At 37.3% G+C, this 19391-nt stretch overlaps 1 protein-coding gene across 2 annotated transcripts in view; it reads left to right on the forward strand.

Moving 5' to 3' along the window:
* LOC306849799 (solute carrier family 23 member 2-like) overlaps positions 1-16556 on the forward strand; it is a 32387-nt gene extending 15831 nt beyond the window's left edge. For both annotated transcript variants that reach the window (XM_079385121.1, XM_079385120.1), the window contains exons 5-16: positions 253-369; positions 1280-1437; positions 7012-7100; positions 7181-7248; positions 8584-8765; positions 8864-8984; positions 10170-10326; positions 10734-10881; positions 10977-11082; positions 12172-12439; positions 12523-12618; positions 13311-16556. In XM_079385121.1, the coding sequence (XP_079241247.1) occupies positions 253-369; positions 1280-1437; positions 7012-7100; positions 7181-7248; positions 8584-8765; positions 8864-8984; positions 10170-10326; positions 10734-10881; positions 10977-11082; positions 12172-12439; positions 12523-12618; positions 13311-13555 (1755 nt within the window). In that variant the 3' untranslated portion in view covers positions 13556-16556. The remainder of the gene's footprint in view (positions 1-252; positions 370-1279; positions 1438-7011; positions 7101-7180; positions 7249-8583; positions 8766-8863; positions 8985-10169; positions 10327-10733; positions 10882-10976; positions 11083-12171; positions 12440-12522; positions 12619-13310) is intronic.
* The last annotated feature ends 2835 nt before the right edge of the window (positions 16557-19391 follow it).

Here is a 19391-nt window from a genome sequence, read left to right on the forward strand (position 1 = left end):
GTAATGTCTTCTATCAATTTAGAGTTTATTTAGCAGTTTGAGTTCATTTCAGGATAATTACATACAGAGGAACTGATTTCCTGCTGATGCCGTTTGAATTGCCAGCAGTTTTGCTGTGTGTGTGTTTGTGTGTGTGCTGATGCTGTCTATAGCGTACAGCTCTCACTCAACTCCTCTGTAATAGAGATTGGTTACCATAGGAACAGCCCAGAGCCTGAATCCCATGTGTCTTGTGTTTCCTCTCCCCTTCAGTGCTCCATATCAGAGACTGTGGACAGTACAGACAGCATAGACGCCAAGAGAATGGACATGATATACACCATAGAGGACACACCACCTTGGTACCTGTGTGTGTTCCTAGGTTTACAGGTACAAACACACGTACATCCACATGTGGACATACTGGCTTGAACATTCAAGTGTAGAGTGATGTGCCCCAGATGTTTAAGATATTCATATACCAACATTGACACAACTAAGGGTTTATAGCAGTGACTAGATCTAGAATTTATAGCAGTAACCCTCAAGTTTGAAGCAGTGACCCTCATCTTTACAACAGTGACCACTGAGTTTGAAGCAGTGGACTCCAACTTTACAGCTATGAATCCTGACTTCAAATTGCTGACTCTAAACTTTTAGCAGCGAAGCTAAACTTTGAAGCAGTGACACTCGACTTTCACTGCTGTAAACTTTGCTGCAAAGGTGAGTGTTACTGCTTCCAAGTCAATGAACCTCAACTTTACAGTAGTGACACTTATCTTTACAGCAGTGACCCTCGACTTCACAGCAATGAATCCTAGACTTAGAAATCTAGACTTTACAGCAGTGAAATTAAACTTTGAAGCAGTGACCCTTGACTTTGAAACGGCGACCATCAACTTTCACTGCTGTGAACTTTGACTTGGAAACAGTAACACTCAACTTTACTGCAGTGACACTCATCTTTACAGCATTGACCATCAAGTTTGAAGCTGTGGCCCTTAACTTTAGCAGTGAAGCAGTGAAACCTGGATTTTAAAGCAATGAGCTTCAATTTTGTTTCAGTGACCTTGAACTTTATAGCAGAGGCCCTAGACTTTGAAGCAGTCACCCTCAACGTTCAGAAGTGAAACTAGACTTTAAAACAGTGACACTCAACTTGAAGCAATGACCCTATAATTTACAGCAGTGACCCTTGACATTGAAGCAGACTAGAGATTTGATGTTCTCCTTTACAGAGATAACAGATAACAGATAAAAATACTAATATTTTTTTTCTTTCCACACCATTCTTCCTCAGCACTATCTTACCTGCTTCAGTGGAACTATCGCTGTACCCTTCCTGCTTTCTGAGGCCATGTGTGTGGGATTTGACCAATGGGCAACCAGTCAGCTGATTGGCACCATTTTCTTTTGTGTGGGCATCACCACCCTGCTGCAGACCACCCTTGGCTGTCGGTACGTTTGTGTTTTTTAAAGCAAGATCTAGAATGTGTTCCAGACACATTGTGCCATGGTGACAATGCAAGATACAGGTTCGCAACCAGTCTGTGTGGTGAATCCCATGCAATGCTCCACTCTCATTGGAGTTTAATTAACTTACAAGTAAGCTCAACAGTTTACTTATACCTTGTATCACTTTTTTTCCCAGAATCTGTTATTCTGATCAAACATATAAAAGTATTGAGAATATAGCAGAAACCCATCTGTTGTGTTCACTTTTATCGTGCACACAGTATGTTGTGTTGTGTGGGTGGGTGGTTTTATTGATTACTTTAAGGATGTTAGATTCAGGCTTAGTTTGCAAGTGCACTTAAGTTCAGCAATTACTGCTTCTACTTCACTCTCCTTTTTTCACTTCCAGAAAATATGGTAGAGAAGAGGATAACATCTAGAACATTCTGACCACAGTAAAGACAGCTGTGGAGAAACTCTGCTTTCTCACTGGCTTGTCTATGTAATTGACATCGTAATTGATATGATGTAGTGATTGTGAGATATTTACAGCAAAACTGTGTATAAAAAAACAAATGCTTGTTCACAGTGTGAGAAAGTTATCACATGATATATAGAACATGTTAAACACTGCATCACTCATGTTCATTGGTTGGGTAAGCTAGTCAGAACAAGGGCATGAACGTCATGACCTCACAGAGGTAAACTTGGAGTTTGCAGTTATTGGAAAGCTGTAATTAAAGCAAAAGGTAAGCGTTTTTAAGGAAGACAAATGTTTGCGTCAATCATTGGGAAGCTGTGGTGGCATGTCTGGGCATGTACTTGAGGTTAGTTTGAATATTACACTTAAGTATGAAGCTGGAAGGTCGTAAATTGTAAATCTAGACATTTTTCACTCTTTTTGGTGATGTTCAATATACATTTACGTAATGTGTTTTTGCACAAAAATGGCTTAAAGGAACATCTGTTTGTCTTCCTCTTATTTTACCACATTGTTGTTTCATTAATGTTTTTTAAATTTTATTTATGTATTCATTTTTATTTATTTTTTTAGTTGTTCCTCCACCTTACAGTACATTCTGTTATTTTGCACTCTAAATCCTTATTTCTTTTCTTTTCCCTGTCTTTCTCCTTCCTCTTGCTGAAAGTGAAAGTAACCTACTAGCCTAGATTTAGTGTGGATTGAAATATTTCTCTCAGTTCTCTCAGTGAAGAGGAAGGGGGTTCCCAAGGTTTTTTTCCACTGGCTGCAAGACATAGGCACTTGTATTCAAGGTGCTTTTAGCTACATTCTCTCATCCAATTACATTTTTTTTTTTTTTTTTTTTTTTTTGAAGGCCACTTTCCTGATATGGACCATTAGCCTTGAGATTTCTTTGAAAACATATCTCTGTTTTAATGACAGTCAACCCTCTTAGACACACAAGGCTGACCGCGTTTTATTATGAAAGGCAAAAAAAGAATCAGAAAGTGGAAAAGAATATGACCGCTTTCTTGTGGTGTGAGAGCTGCTTTTGTTGGAACAAAATCTAACTATCAGTTGTTCGTGTAACAAGAAGGACTGGAGAAAATGGATCAGTTCAGTTTTAGCTGTGGTCATCTGTGGATCTTTGCGTTTGTGATTCATGTTCTTTAATCACTCAGTAATGAAGGCCTTCAGTTCTTTATAGTGCTCCAATTCAGACAGTGCACTGTGTCCAGGACATTCTGTAAGATTTAAATCAGTGGTGGAGACCTGAATCTGAAAAACCTTAAACTACAAATCAGTCATTTTAGTTTCCAGTATCACCTGGTACTGATAAATAAATTGGAAAAAAAAATCTGATATTAGTACAGGTACATCTCTAAAAAAATTAGAATATCATGAAAAAGGTCAATATTTTGTCACATTTCAGAAAGTGAAACCCATATATTATATAGATTCATTACACATAGAGTGAAATATTTCAAGCCTTTATTTCTTGAAATTTTGATGATTATGGCTGACAGATCATGCAAACCCCAAATTCAGTGTCGCAGAAAATTAGAATATTACATAAGATCAAGAAAAAGAAAAGGATATTTTAAACACAAATGTCAGGCTTCTGAAAAGTGTTAATTTTTATGCACTCAATACTTGGTTGGGCCTTCTTTTTCATGAATTACCGCATCAATGCGGCGTGGCATGGAGGTGATCAGTTTGTGGCACTGCTGAGGTGGTATGGAAGTCCAGGTTGCTTTGATCGCGGCCTTCAGGTCATCTGCATTGTTGGGTCTGGTGTCTCTCATCTTCCTCTTGACAATACCCCATAGATTCTCGATGGGGTTCAGGTCAGGCGAGTTTGCTGGCCAATCAAGCACAGTAACACCATGGTTGTTGAACCAGCTTTTGGTACCTTTGGCAGTGTGAGCAGGTGCCAAGTCCTGCTGGAAAATGAAATCAGCATCTCTTTAAAGCTTGTCAGCAGAAGGAAGCATGAAGTGCTCTAATATTTCCTGGTAGATGGCTGCGTTGACTGTGGACTTCAGAAAACACAGTGGACCAACACCAGCAGATGACATGGCAGCCCAAATCATCACTGACTGTGGAAACTTCACACTGGACTTCAAGCAACATGGATTCTGTGTCTCTCCACTCTTCCTCCAGACTCTGGGACCTTGATTTCCAAATGAAAAGCAAAATTTACTTTCATCTGAAAAGAGGACTTTGGACCACTGAGAAACAGTCCAGTTCCTTTTCTCCACAGCCCAGGTAAGACGCTTCTGATGTTGTCTCTGGTTCAGAAGTGGCTTGGTAGCCCTTTTCCTGAAGACGTCTGAGCGTGGTGACTCTTGATGCACTGACTCCAGCTTCAGTCCACTCCTTGTGAAACTCTCCCATGTGTTTGAATCAGTTTTGCTTGACAGTATTCTCAAGCTTGCGGTCATCCCTGTTGCTTGTGCACCTTTTCCTACCCAAATTCTTCCTTCCAGTCAACTTTGCATTTAATATGTTTTGATACAGCACTCTGTGAACAGCCACTACTTTCAGTAATGACCCTCTGTGACTTTACTCTCTTTGTGGAGGGCGTCAATGTTCGTCTTCTGGATCATTGCCAAGTCAGGAGTCTTCCCCATTATTGTGGTTTCAAAGAACAGGAGAGACCCTGAATTTATACTGTAGAGATGGTCATTAATTGAAACTCAAATGTAAATATTCTAATATTTCGAGATATTAGAATATTTAACATTTCTGTGTCTGTAGCTTTAAATGCTAATGAGGAGGAGAGAGGCGGGGCAAGGTGGAGGGTGGGTGTGTGGCCTGCAGCTTGCGCCACGGTAGTGTCACGGAAGGATCATGTGACACTGAAGACTGGAGCAGTGATGCTGAATATTCGGCATCTATTTATTTTTATTTTTTTTTACATATAATTTGCAAACCATTAACCTCAGTTGCTTCACCTCTGCTTTGAATAAGGATCAAGTAAAACAAACGCGTACATGCTGGTCTCTTATAAAATAACTAGTGCGTCAATGTCTTATCTACAGTCCTTGGGTCTGTTTATGCCCATACAAACATAGAAAACATCATCAATCACAGCAACTCAGGAAACCGTTATTTCCTCCGTAAGTTTCCACTGTTAATGTTTTGCTGCTGCACTGCGCTTTAATGCAGTTAATGTCGTAACATAGTTTTATATGACGCAAAACCCCCAAAAGGGCAGCAAGTGGCAGTGATGTCTTGTGTAGATTGCGGGAGGCTGAGTACCTGTGGAGGTCTGATCCTTCAGGCTGTTCATGTCATAAAGACATTTAGCCTTTGCCTGTTCTGTGTCTGGCACTCAATGTTCTTTTGTGGCCACTTGTATAAGAAGGCCGTCTGATGTCTCTGATCCCTCCGTTTTGACGTCACGTGCTCATGACACATGCTGTCTCCTGGGAAACCTGAGTGAGTGCCCGATAAATAAGAGGAAATGAGAAGAAGATGAGAGTGGAAAGAATTGGGCCAGTGCTGCTGTTAGACCTTTGTGCCGAGTCACTGTATGTGAGCTTTCCTTAATGTGTGTTTGTGTGCATATTTGATGATCACCAAAAACTATATTACTATATCAGTTATACTAATGGAAAACCGAAATGAATGACCTGATACCTGGTATATCTACCTGAACCATTTTTCCACTGAACAGAGGATAATTAACTGATGTTTTGACCTTTATCTGAACACGCATAAGGCAAACCTTTTAAATCTAATCTGTGCTCTTCTGTTGTTTTTTGATGTTACTGTGTTCATTGTCATTGCTGGGTCATGATGACTCTGCTTCCCTCTTTGTTGCTCTGCAAATTAGCATCAAGTGTTCTTAAGTAAAGATGATCAATTTCAAAATCAATGGTCAATGGCTTTTTATAATTATGATTTTTCATTATTATTCATTTAGCACCAGTCTTTACTAACAGATTTAAAAGCCCACATCATTGATCATATGAGTAGTGTGTGTGGAGACATCTAGTGGTTAGAGCAGAAGTGCCCAAACTTTTTAATATGAAGGGCTGATAGTAGTTAGTTGGGGGGGTTTAGGCCAAATATAAATGTTGCATTATATCCAACTATATTACTGTATAATAAAATATATTAAATAACAGAAAAATAATAATAAACAAATTGTAATGACATTTATTTATTTATTTTTATCTAATTCACTTTTTTTACATTTCAATGCAAAAATAAAACAAAAAAATGTTAAAGCAAAAATATAAATTAGAAATAAACATACGTCAGTGGTATTTTTATTTATTTTTATCTAATTCACTTTTTTACATTTCAAGGCAAAAAAACAAAAAAATGTTAAAGCAAAAATATAAATTAGAAAAAGATATACTTCAATGGTATTTTTATTTATTTACTTGTTTATCTATTTATCCATTCTCTTGTAATATAATTGTGGCATGGCGGGCCAAATCAAAGGTCAGGTGTAAGTCTTTAAATAATTTACATTGTTATATTAACATGCTGTTTATTAAAAATAACTAAAAATTAAATGCACAACAATAAACTGTTATCATATTTTAAAGTTTATGCATTTTTGATACCAGAGGTCCATATCAGCTTAGACAGAAGTGCGATTTAACAAAGAGGTTTTTGGGGTCAAAAGGGTTGGGAACCACTGCCCACTGCTCCGGGTGTGTGTTCACGGTGTGTGTGCACTTTGGATGGGTTAAATGCAGAGCACAAATTCTGAGTATGGGTCACCATACTTGGCCGTATGTCACTTTCACTTTCACTTTTCATGTAAAATGGTTGGTGCTACAGGTGTAAGTCAGGTGGTCTCTTCTTGTCAAAGTGTTCTTGGACAAAAATATTCTGCAACTAGGACCTGGTCTTGCATTGTTTAGTCGAAGGTCTAAATAGATGTCAGTGTTCATGCCAGTTTGATTTACAGACAAATTCATAAACAAACTCATAATGACTCATAATGTGGTTTAGAGCTCCTCCTGGTGACCGTTACCTGTCTTTTCTCCTCAGCCACACAGAAATGTTTCCAAGGAACAAGAGTGTTGTGGGTGTGTCAGTACTAACTGTTCTTGTGAATGATTGTGTTTTTGTGTGTGTTTTGCCTCCAGGCTTCCATTGTTCCAGGCTAGTGCTTTTGCTTTTCTCGCCCCTGCAAGAGCCATCCTTTCTCTGGATAAGTGGAAATGTAACGCAACAGGTACATGTCGCACACACACGCTCGTGTATTCTCTCAGGCACGCTTAAAACCACTAACCTGATTGTCCTGTTTCTCTGCAGCTTTTCCTTTATTAAATGCCACAGAGCTGCCACACACAGAAGACATCTGGCACCCCAGGATACGAGAGGTATGTTAAAGCAAAGAATGAAAGCGATGAGATCAGACAAATTTAATGAGGAACATTAAAGTAAAATTGATAAAGGAACTGATGATGTGAAACTAATGAGATAAAATGAGGTGAGAAGATAAGGCAGATTGGTTATAACAGGTTTGGCCCATGGAACTGTGTGACCCTAAATGAGATCACAGAAAGGGCTCTGCATTGTCATTAAAAAACATCTATAGAACCACTAACACTGCAAACATTAATAAAATGGGGTAGTTAACAAATCATCTTTATATTAAAATTGAACGTCGCAATGTATTAAATGCATAAATACTTTTGTGTATCTTAAAATGTGACCAGTAATATGAGCTCATTTAAATGTTGATAAAAATAGTTTTACATGAGTTTTAGCATGTCTTTTAATGTCATACAAATAACAATGTGTATAAATGTGTATTTAGTGCACTAAAATCAATGAAAAAACGAATTGGGCCGATGTATGTTCAGAGTGAATATACTGTAAAGATAAGTGAAAATCAGATACAGAAGAAGGAAAGAAGTGTAAGTATATTATATATAGTATATGGTGAGTTCTATGTAACTATACAATATTGAATATGTAACTATAATGTACAAATTGAAAACGAGTGAGTGAATTCGGATACTGAGTGCACCGGAAGGACTGCCGCTTTTGCATAGTTTGCTTGCTCTTTAATAATCATTTAATACGGGCAGCTCCAGTAGAAAGATTGAAGGATTTATCTTTAACTCTGTCACGGAAATTATGTATAAACTCTAATAGTCAATTTACAGTTAATTTTGTACCTGTGTTGTATTACGCTGTATTACGTCATGGACTAGCTCTTCTAAAATGAATGGATGGATGATTCAGCTGCACTATTTGAGGGTATAGGGGGCGATTTCGGATACAGCCCCAGACTTTCAGTGAAGGAACCAAAACCTCTCAGGTTTCATTAAAAAATATCTTAATTTGTGTTTTGAAGATTAGCCTAATGTGTCTAAAGTGGATTTGGAACAACAGTAGAGTGAATAAATGGTCAATTTTAATTTTTGGATGAACTATCCCTTTATCTGTCTTTTAAGAGACTTGCCTAAACTGATTTGATATTGATTTTGGTGTGGCAGATGAAGACAAAGCAACTTGAGCCAAATTTGATTAAATGGAGCATTACGCTGTCTGGAGGCCTTTGTCAATGACACTTTTCAACCTTTGATCACTTTTAACCTTTAACTGCTTTATTTGCAGATCCCTTCTTATTTGTCTTTTTGTTTTTAGTCTATTTTTGTGATCAGATTTAAGCACAACGTCTTTCTCCCTCTCTTTTGTCTCTGTAGATCCAGGGTGCTATAATAGTCTCGTCTCTAATAGAGGTGATCATAGGGGCCTTGGGTTTGCCAGGTGTCCTGTTGAAGTACATCAGCCCGCTCACCATTACCCCTACTGTCACTCTCATTGGGCTCTCAGGCTTCCAGGCGGCTGGAGAGAGAGCAGGCAAACACTGGGGCATCGCCATGCTGTGAGTACATTTCTCACACACACACATGCTTTTGTGTATATAACCGATCTGTAGCTCTGTGGACCCCAAATGTAATCTCTCTCCCCTCTTTTAAACAGAACCATATTCCTGGTGCTGCTGTTCTCTCAGTATGCTCGTAACATCCAGTTGCCGCTTCCCATCTACAAATCCAAAAAAGGTTGGACGTGTTACCGCCTGCAGCTGTTCAAAATGTTCCCAGTGAGTTTCCAAATTAATCCAAGACAAGCACGTGTGTTCATTTCATTCAGGAATTGAGGGGAAATGCATAAAATGTATATAATAAGCGAGTACATCATGAATCCATTTTCCAAATCATGTTTTTGGCTTATCGTGAATCACTAAGTATTTATATTCTAACTATTGTAGCCTGGTTCTGGTAGGAACTGCAGCAGAGTAGCCCAGTACCTGCGTTCCAGTACCAATGTTTTTCCACAAGCTACATGCAGTTCTGTTTATTAACCTCTAGAGTACCAAAAGTTACAGACTGCAGCTTTAAGTATAGTAAATGTAGTATAAATCTAGTATATAAGCATGTATGCCGTACAATGCAAACATATATTTACTTGCTTACTTGTGTTGTTATTGCCGAACTTTAGTTGCATAGGAGACAAAATAAGAATATTTATTGATCATTTTAGTTTATTATTTTAGTTTTTCTCAGTGCCGTTCCATTAAAATATTTAATAATTAAACATTTTTGCTTGCTTGTTTATTTTGTTGCCATTGTTGTGATTCATTGAAAATATGATAGCAATTATAAAAAAAAAAAAAAAAAAGGTAATATAAACAGAACCTCATAGCAGCTATTTTGTTTTGTCTGTTTTTTTACATTCAAGTGATCAATGTTGCTTTTTAAATCTATCAGCGGGTAAAGTTGTTGGACATGTGTTGTTCCGTATTTCAATAATCAGTGTGTTGCATTTTTCATTTCCAAAATGATCCACATTCTCATAAAGGAATTATCGTGATTATTAGCAGTCTGGTGTCTCTCGCTCCCAGCAGCGTGAGCTGGCATTTTCAGAGTCTTGGCACAGCTCATAATCTGCCGTTAGCTCTGATGACAGTCGTAATTACCATGCTGTTTCAGAGATGAGGTCTTTTTGGCCTGTGTTTTTAAATGGAAGCACAGTAGACAATGACATGGCAATGAAAGTGTGTGTGGGAGGCAGATAGAGACAAGTCATAATACACAGATTGATCCTTGATGAGGAGTCGTGAGGGAGTTTCAGCTTGCAGTGTTGTCTGCTTGTTTGCAGGCTAGTGAAGGAGGTTGGATAACATGTCTGAATTTGTGTTCAGCAGTCTGGGTTACTCATCAGAATTTAGCATGAGAAGAGTTTCTTTTAAGTAACTGGGTTTATCTCTCTTTCTGTCTCTCTATAGATCATCATGGCAATCCTTGTGTCATGGTTTCTGTGTTTCATCTTCACGGTGACTGACGTGTTTCCTCCTGAGAAGGACAAATATGGGTTCTACGCCCGAACAGACGCCCGACAGGGCATCCTTGCAGCCGCTCCCTGGTTTAAGATACCCTACCCCTGTAAGTTTTGGTTTTGAGTGTTGCGTGTGTGTTTTGCTTTTTTCCAAAACTTAGTGAAATGCACAAGTTTCTGTACCTCTTTAGGCCAACCTTTTTTAAAAAGTATGCTAAAAGTGTACTTGTTTTTCACAGAGTACTTATTATGAATATAATATACCTTTAAGTGTGAACTGAATGAGACTTATTTGTTAATTGCAATTAGATGAAAAGTATTAAAGTTTACATTTCTATTAAATGTAATAAGCTTAACTTTAGATTGTTTTTGACCCACTGAAGTTGGGAGTGTTTTTTTTTTTTTTTTTGACCCACCAAAATATTCAATAAACCTTCATGTTGTAGGAATTTTCTGTATGCTAAACTTGATGAGATTACCCATAATGCTTTGTGTGACCGGTTATGTGTTTTAGTCCAATGGGGGTTGCCCACAGTGACAACAGCAGGGGTGATTGGGATGATGAGTGCTGTGGTTGCCAGTATCATAGAGTCTATTGGAGACTATTACGCCTGTGCCCGTCTCTCCTGTGCCCCGCCTCCACCTGTACATGCTATTAACAGGTACAACACAAGGACACAATTGCACATATCAAAACTGATAAGACATGTAGCATGTTTGGTATCCTAATGCACTAAATGGAATCTCTTTTTCTCAGAGGGATCTTCATGGAGGGAATTTCCTGTGTTCTCGATGGCGTCTTTGGGACAGGAAATGGCTCCACATCATCTAGCCCAAATATTGGAGTGCTGGGTATCACAAAAGTATGATATTTTTCCTGTTCGGCCTCTCTGGTATTTCTTGTGTGTAGTCGCTTGCAATGAAGAAACACCATATTGACTCATAAACTGCTTTTACAGTGCTTGGCTTCAAGGAGCTGGCTGTTAAAAGCACACACAGAGAGCAGATTGGCCTTCAGTGACTGCAGTAGATCATTAGCACCCAAAAGACCTTCAATATTGAAGAGGGCAGCTTTTTGAGTTTCCAGTGAGAGTCATTAAAATAAGCTCTGACTGACTGTGTACTCCCACAGAAACTATTTATTTATTAGACATGCAACTGCTACTCATGAGGCTACTACTTTGATTTTAATACTTTAGGAATTACGGTTCCAAAGTTATGATTTGTACATTTACTGCAGCTTATTCATGGACATACACTTCAAAAGTTTGGGGTCAGTAAGATTTTTCCTCCTTTCTATTACATGAATCCTTTTATTCTGCAATTTCAAAAGAGCAACATTTACTTTAAATATATTTATATACAGTTTTGAATATATTTGTCAAAGATTCCTGCCAAAATATGACTGTTTCCACTAAAATATTAGGCAGCACAACTGTTTTCAACACTGATAACATTGATTAAATAAGAAGTGTTTCTTAGCCCTAAATTTCTGAAGGATCATGTGATTCTTAAGACTTAAGTAATGGCTGATTCAAATTCAGCTTTGCATTACAGTAATAAATTACATTTTAAAATATATTACAATAGAGTTGTTTTAAATGGTGGAAATTAATTTTTTATCAAATAAATGCAGCCTTGCGGAGCATAAGAGACTTCTTTCAAAAACATTTAAAAATCTGACCCCACACTTATGAATCATAGTGTATACATGTATTTCAGTTTATCTCAGTTGTTACTGTATGCTACAGTGTAATTTAGTAGATCAGTGACTGTAAACTGCACAGAAAATTTGAGACCTGATTTTATTGAGAATCTTTAACCATGGCATAATCCATTGCTTTCAATTCCTAACCATAATACTACATAAAAAGAATCGCAGCATTAGCATTTTATAAACAGCACTGATGCAGTAGTGTACTCTGATTGGTTGGTTTCCTCTCTCTGTGTAGGTGGGCAGCAGGCGGGTAATTCAGTATGGTGCGGCACTGATGCTACTACTAGGGATGGTGGGTAAATTCAGCGCTCTCTTCGCATCATTGCCGGACCCAGTTCTGGGGGCGCTGTTCTGCACCCTGTTCGGCATGATCACCGCTGTTGGCCTTTCCAACCTGCAATTTGTGGATCTCAACTCGTCCCGCAATCTGTTTGTCCTTGGCTTCTCTATCTTCTTTGGCCTGGTCCTGCCCAGCTACCTCAAAGAAAATCCTCTAGTCACTGGTAGATACACAAACACTTGTATATAAATGATGGTTGTTTCATGAGGGACCAGTGTGGAACCATATTCTTTACTTCTTTTGTAGGTATAGTGCAGATAGATCAGGTGCTGAACGTTCTTCTTACGACTGCCATGTTTGTTGGAGGTTCAGTGGCGTTTGTGCTGGATAATACTATTCCTGGTAGGTGCAAATCTCATAATACCCTCATTTAACACTGTTTGTCTGATTGATCAGGAGAAAACTGCTATTTCTTTTCAATCCAATTAAACCTTTGTCGAAAATCCACGTCACTAGGTAGCGCTCATCCTTCAAAATAAACTAGTTCATGTGTAATTTGAAATGTCAAAGAATTTCTTGTTTTTTTAATTAACAAAATGGTGGTAAATGTAGTATTAACATAGGAATGACACAGGTTTTTTTGATAGTTTTCAATCACCATTTGATGTTGAAATTATAACATTAAGAATCTATAGCACTATATAAATTATAGGGCAATTTGAAATTATTCAATATTAACATGACTATACTACTACTACTACTAACAATTTTTTAAATAAAACATCTATGTTGGCAGAAAACCGCAGGAGGCCCTTAAAACCCTTAAGGCCCTTAAGTCTCTTTGAGAAACTGAAAACCCCAGCTCATAAGCTGCTCATGTGTAAATAAACTATACTGCACATAATTTAATTAAATCAAAGCCTTTGCTATTTGATAATCACACTAAGCCATATTGCAGTTTCGGTTTTATTTTCAATTAATTGTGCAATTCTAATTTAAAATATTTATAAAATATTATAAACTTTTAGTTCTGTCTTTTTCATCATTTTAACATTGGTGCTTCCCTCTAATTAACTCTTTCTATTATATTCCAGGCACCCCGGAGGAAAGGGGCATTCGTAAGATGAATCGTGGAAACGGCGCATCTAAACGGGACAGAATGGAGTCTTACGACCTTCCGTTTGGTATGGACTTCCTGCGGCGTCATCGCATTTTCCAGTACCTCCCAATCAGCCCCACTTTCACTGGCTACCAATGGAGCGTCCTCACCCACGGCTGCCATAACAGAAGAGAGGATGACATGCCAACAAAGCCAGAACTAGGAGAAAGTGGGGTATAGTGTTTAGCACTAGTATGTTTTCAGATGGTAGTCACAACGCTCCATTCCACCCAGACAGCAAAATCCACAGCCCGGTCCTTTAACAAAAAGCCAGCTATAAACTATTTTCATCCTACAATCCTTTAAAAACTCTGTATCCTTTTTGATCGAGTTTGTCATCGACACTAAAGTTGGTTTCTTAAAACTTTGACAGTGCAGCAGCTTTGGAGCTGATCTGAAGGTGTCTCCATGACAACAGCGAGTGGATGCAATGCAGGTTGTACTCGTTCGTCTCTCTCTGTGTGGGAGAACGTGAAAACAGAGACTGATAGATGGAAAAATCACTTTCCGAATTTCCAATATCAGTGTTCCTTTTTTTTGGCCTGCACTGCTCCGTCTGCATCAGTGTGTAGATAATCGGATGTGTTTGAATTTAAATGACGTACTAATGAGTGCCTACGTGCACATGGCGGCCACTATCACCTTCACATTCACAACAAACACAAACATGCTCAATCTCGCTTTATGCATGGCGCAGTTCCGAATCCCATTAAAGCAAGAGGATCGTTAAAGTTTTACTTAGTGATGCAAGGTTATTGTGCTTTATGTTTGAATTGCACTGCTTGAATTAACGCACAAAATGTAGTTTGCTTGTTCCTAATTTAACTTCCAGTGCCCGAGTCTTGCTTCCTAATCCGTAAGTACTTAAATAGAAATGAAAAATTTAAGTCCCAATGCCTTAAATGTAAGGAAAATGATTCAGTCGTACACATTTGTTTTATTCATCTCGTTTATGTTAGTTAGCTGCTATTTTGCTTAGTGTTAGTTCACGCAAAAATGAAAATTAGCCCATTTTACTCACCATCAAAGCATCCAAGTTGTATATGACTTTCTTCTTTCAGATGAATCCAATCGAAGTTATATTAAAAATTTGCCTTGCTCTTCCAATTGGTTGAATGGGAGTAAGCGTGTTTTTGTTCAACAGTTCAAAAGTAGTCAAATAAAGCACACGAATCCATGATAAAAACGTGCCTCACACGGCTCCTGGGGGGTGAACAAATGCCTCCTGTAGCGAAATATCCATATTTAAAATGTTATAAATACTTTTTCCTCACTTCTGCTGACTGTTGTATGCCGTTCTGAGTGGATGAAGTACGACGCATTCGTCACTAATACTATGAGGCACGTTTTATTATGGATGCTTGCGCTTTATTTGACTACTTTTGAACTGTTGAAAAAACACCTGCCTACTCCCATTCAAACGCTTGGAAGAGTGTGGAAACATTTGTATATAACTCCTTTTGGATTCGTCTGAAAGAAGAAAGTCATATACACCTAGGATGCTTTGAGGGTGAGTAAAATATGAGCTTTTTTTATTAAAATGTCACCTTGAAATTGTAGCATGTTTTGGAGGCGGATAGCTATGCAGTAGGTAAAATGATACAAAAAACGAATGTAAATCAGTGCATGGTTTGCAAAAGACGGAAGACTGGAAGGGAAAAACTTGAGAATGGTTGCACTCAGGCAGTCCCATCGAAAGATGTGGGGAAACGTTGTTCTTTTGGTCAGATTCTGTTGAGCCCCCCTTTGGGCGACACATTTTCGGTATGTCTTTTGTGTGATACTTCCTCACTGCTGTTCAAGTGAATGTGGTTTATAATGTAGATTCCCATAAGCACTGCAGATGTGGTCGGTTTTTGGACACTGAGAGGATGGGCGGCATTTAGTGGGTATTTATCGACAGGTTCTCCAACAAATCCTATTAAACTGCATTATCACAATCAAGTACTAATCATTAGTATTTGGTTGGAACTATAAGTTCTTATTTCTGGTTTACAGATGTTCTATAATCTTTACAGTAACATGTACAACAAAGCATTTTTAAATGTACACTATCAGTTTGTGTTGCAGCATTGAAACCAATTTTTTAGATTCTGATGTCATGAAATGGAGACTTCATTGGCCTTCCTGATTTAATAGTGCGCAGTTGTGCTTTCATGTCTGTGATAATCTCACTAGAGCTCCATCTGATGGTTGTATCTTTATTTGAAGCTCATACTGTGTCCACTTCAGATTCAGAGTTTCTTTTGTTGACTTGAAATGTATTTATTTAAATGAACTACGTCTTTGTGCAAATCCTTTGCTGCCTGTAAGCAGGAAATGGGAGATGCGGTTCTGCACTCTAAGGTTTGATTTGATAGGCTGTCAGCATGGTGCAAAGAGAAATTGCAGTTTTATATTACCACAGTCTTGATATTTACAGCATAACTGGTGCTTCCTCTGTGAGTCATTCCAACTAACATGTTTGAGATGTTTCTCTCTCTCGCTCTCTTTCTAGCTGACCTGTAATACAGCCTGATATTGGTTTCTTTGATTTGTTTTGTATTTGTTTTTAACAGAAAACCCTAATTATGCAAGGACCATTTCACTTGGCAACACAATGTTACAACTGTTACTTTGTTTTCAGCCTTATTTACACATTTTTACAACGTTCTGTGCATTATAGCAGGAGAGAATATTGAGGTGACAGTATTTGGGACCTAAAAGCCAGATCTCTGAGTGCTGTATGTATCCAAGGCAATACTAATTTGCTTACTGTTTAGTGAACACTTGGAACAGAGGGCTGCAGTAATTGAGTAGAATAAGATCTACAGTTCAAAACGTATGTTGTATAGAATCTATTACTATAGCACTTTTTGTTCCTAAAATAATCTTCTTCTAAAACATTCAGCACTCTGAAGTGTGGTATAATGGTTATCTGCGAATCCAAAGTAAATGCATCTGAGAAAGTGTGACGTTTGCCTCTGAATCCCATCCCATTCACACCGATTGTGCTTGCAGTGGTGTCGGTCCTCATCTCCTAAGATTTTATCTAGGGATGCACGATATTGGAATTCTGTCGATAGTATAATCGATATGCCGATATTTTTCAACTCATTTTGGCTGATATCGATGCCGATACCGATATATTTCCTTTTGTTTGGAAACAACACCAAGTCTCTCCTGTGCAGAAGTTATAAGCAAAATATTATTAATTTTGGTTAGTTTTTAACAAAACTTATTTATTAGAATTAAAAAAAAAATAATAAAGGTTTTTTAACAGTACATTGAAGCTTTGAAAATAAATATAAATCAACTATATCAATCGCTGCATTTTTCCCCCCAGAAAGCTGCAGTGTTAACCCTAATATTTTATTTTAAGATTTAACATTTGTAGATGGTCTAAAACAAAAGAGTTGTAAAAATTCTGAAAATCTTTTAGAGCTCATGATTTGTTTAAAAAATAAAACGTTACACATTAATGAATAAATCAGTATATATAAAATTATTTAATTTACAAGTGTCATGTTTGTGAAATTTTTTTTCATGTAAGCTATAGCTTCTGACCATTAAATCAAAACATACTTATTTTATTACATCAATTACTGCTTTATTTGATCAGAAACACAGTCTAAATGTTATTTGTGTAGGCTATTTTACTTTTAATTTAATTAGAAGTAGGCCAACAGCGCCCCCTACAGATTAAAACTCCTTACCGAACGGGCATTAGGACCTGGGGGAGGCTGTCACTGCTGCCCCTGCTTGTGCTATAACTGTTTACTCTATCCCACACCGAACGCGTCATTCTGTACATGCCTTCACACATTAAATGCAGCCATCCAAAACAGTCAATCTATTCATCATTCAGACAAAACTTTGCTTCAAGAATGAGCCACATTGCTGACGTGATCTAATCGCTAGCACACCCTGAGCACATGCGAGTTAACCCCTTATCGGCAAGACATATCGGCATAATTTTGCTTGTCAGGCCGATGCCGATATTTACATTTAAAGTATTTATCGGCCGATTTCGATATCAGTCCGATAATATCGTGCATCCCTAATTTTATCCTTAAATAGTTTATTGAAATGTTATGTGAAACCTCTTATGAAGACCTTTCACATCCTGTGTTGTTTATTTGTCTTGTCAATCATTTCAGTCGTTTATATGGCAGTGGCATGAATAAATATTTGTCAAAATATATAGCAAATGGTGGTTTCAAAAGGATTTTGGGCCACTAATTTACATTATTATTAGCACTTAAACATTTATTGACGCTAAATATGTTTTTTTGATATGAGAAACACACACTGTTGTGCTAAATCAGTATGCGCTGAGATGTAAAGGTTGTGATGGGTCTTAATAACATGGTGGCATGTGATTCAAAGAAAAACAACCCTTCAGTTATTTTGAAGGGGGTATATCTGAAGAATATACTTAGTTTCTCTGAATTGTAATATGTTTTATGTACATCATTTTGTGTTTTTACAGACAAAAAGATGTTGGAAAAAATGCTTATCTTAAATCATCATGCTGCAAAGCGCACCAATTTGTTACATTTTTATTTAAGAGTGAAACAAAGTCTTTTTTTTTGTTGTTTTTTTTTTTTTTTTTATCTGTAGTTTGATTGAATATATTTGTTAACTTGGATGTTTTCATATTGTATTTTTCTAACATTACTTCCTGTTCATGTTAAAAGTAGTACAAATTTAGAAAGTGCAATGCATTGAGACTATTATAAATATATGAATATATATATTGAGTGCAGAATCTGCTATATTCTTGGACCATCCATTGCAGCTCCTGTTAGTAGAAACAGCAGAAATTGTTTTATTCCATGTTCCTAAAGACATTTAATAAGATGTTTCTGAGCAAATCATAATGTCTTTTGCCTCTTTGTATGTGTGTTTGTGTATGCATCAAGGTTCCCCGCAACAAAACAGTATATATTGGGAAAAATTAAAAAAAGAATTATTATTAACATTTTGTAAATAATTATTATGATGATAATCCAGACAAATCCATTTACATCAAGTTGTCTATTCCTGCATCCTTGACTGTTTTCAGGATCAGACAGTTAGGTGTATGAGGAAAAAAAACTTTCACATTTCACATGAACGGTAGGAATGAAAGGCTCTTTTCAGAATTATGGTCTAGTTATTATGTTAAGTGACATTAAAATGTTGGTCTCTTTTTTTGTCTTCTCTGGTACACTCATTAGATATATCAGGTTACACATGCCAGTTCTTCACCTCTGATTTCCCCCATCAACCGTGTGTGTGTGTGTGTGTGTTGACCATAACCGTCTGAGTTAACATGATTAAGCACACACACCTCAACCAGACTCAATTAATAGATGCAGTCATAGGGGGCTCAGAGAGTGAAGAGATGCTGTCAACAACAGCAGGTCTTTTCTTTGTGGTCCCATATTCTGAATAGTGAGTCCTACATTAGTAATGGAGGATGTGCTGTTTATTTAGCATATAATGTGATATATGATAGACCTACAAGAAGTTTCAGTAAAGATGTACAGGACAAATCTCTAACAATAAAATACATTTTTAGACATTTTTAATTTCTCTTTAGAAATTAACAGTATATTTTAGTTTTACTTTGCACTAGTAGTTCTTCTTAATCCTGAGCTCCCTAAACTCTTTTGCTACTTTTACTGTATGAACCCTTTAACTGTGCTCCTGACAGATGGGTAGATCATAGCTGGTAGCAGATTGCAAGAGATTAAAACGATATCAGTCTTTCCCAGCTCAGATTTGCTCATTTTCTGACCCGTGACGACCCATGATGATCTAATCCTCACTCTGTGTCACTTACCCAAATTTTCCACAGAGAGAGCAAACATTCTGTGTGAATGTATTGCTCATAGTTCATGTTAGTTAATGCATTAATCAATGTTAACAAATGTGAGAGAGTTACTGTTTAAACGTCCGATGACTTTGAGACAATCATTTTAGTAGTAGCCCTACATTTAATAACAATTTAAAAGTTTTTAAATTAAGAGGTCTTAACCATATAATAATA

The sequence above is a fragment of the Barbus barbus genome (assembly GCF_936440315.1).
Source record: "Barbus barbus genome assembly, chromosome: 29".
Classification (NCBI taxonomy): Eukaryota; Metazoa; Chordata; class Actinopteri; order Cypriniformes; family Cyprinidae; genus Barbus; species Barbus barbus.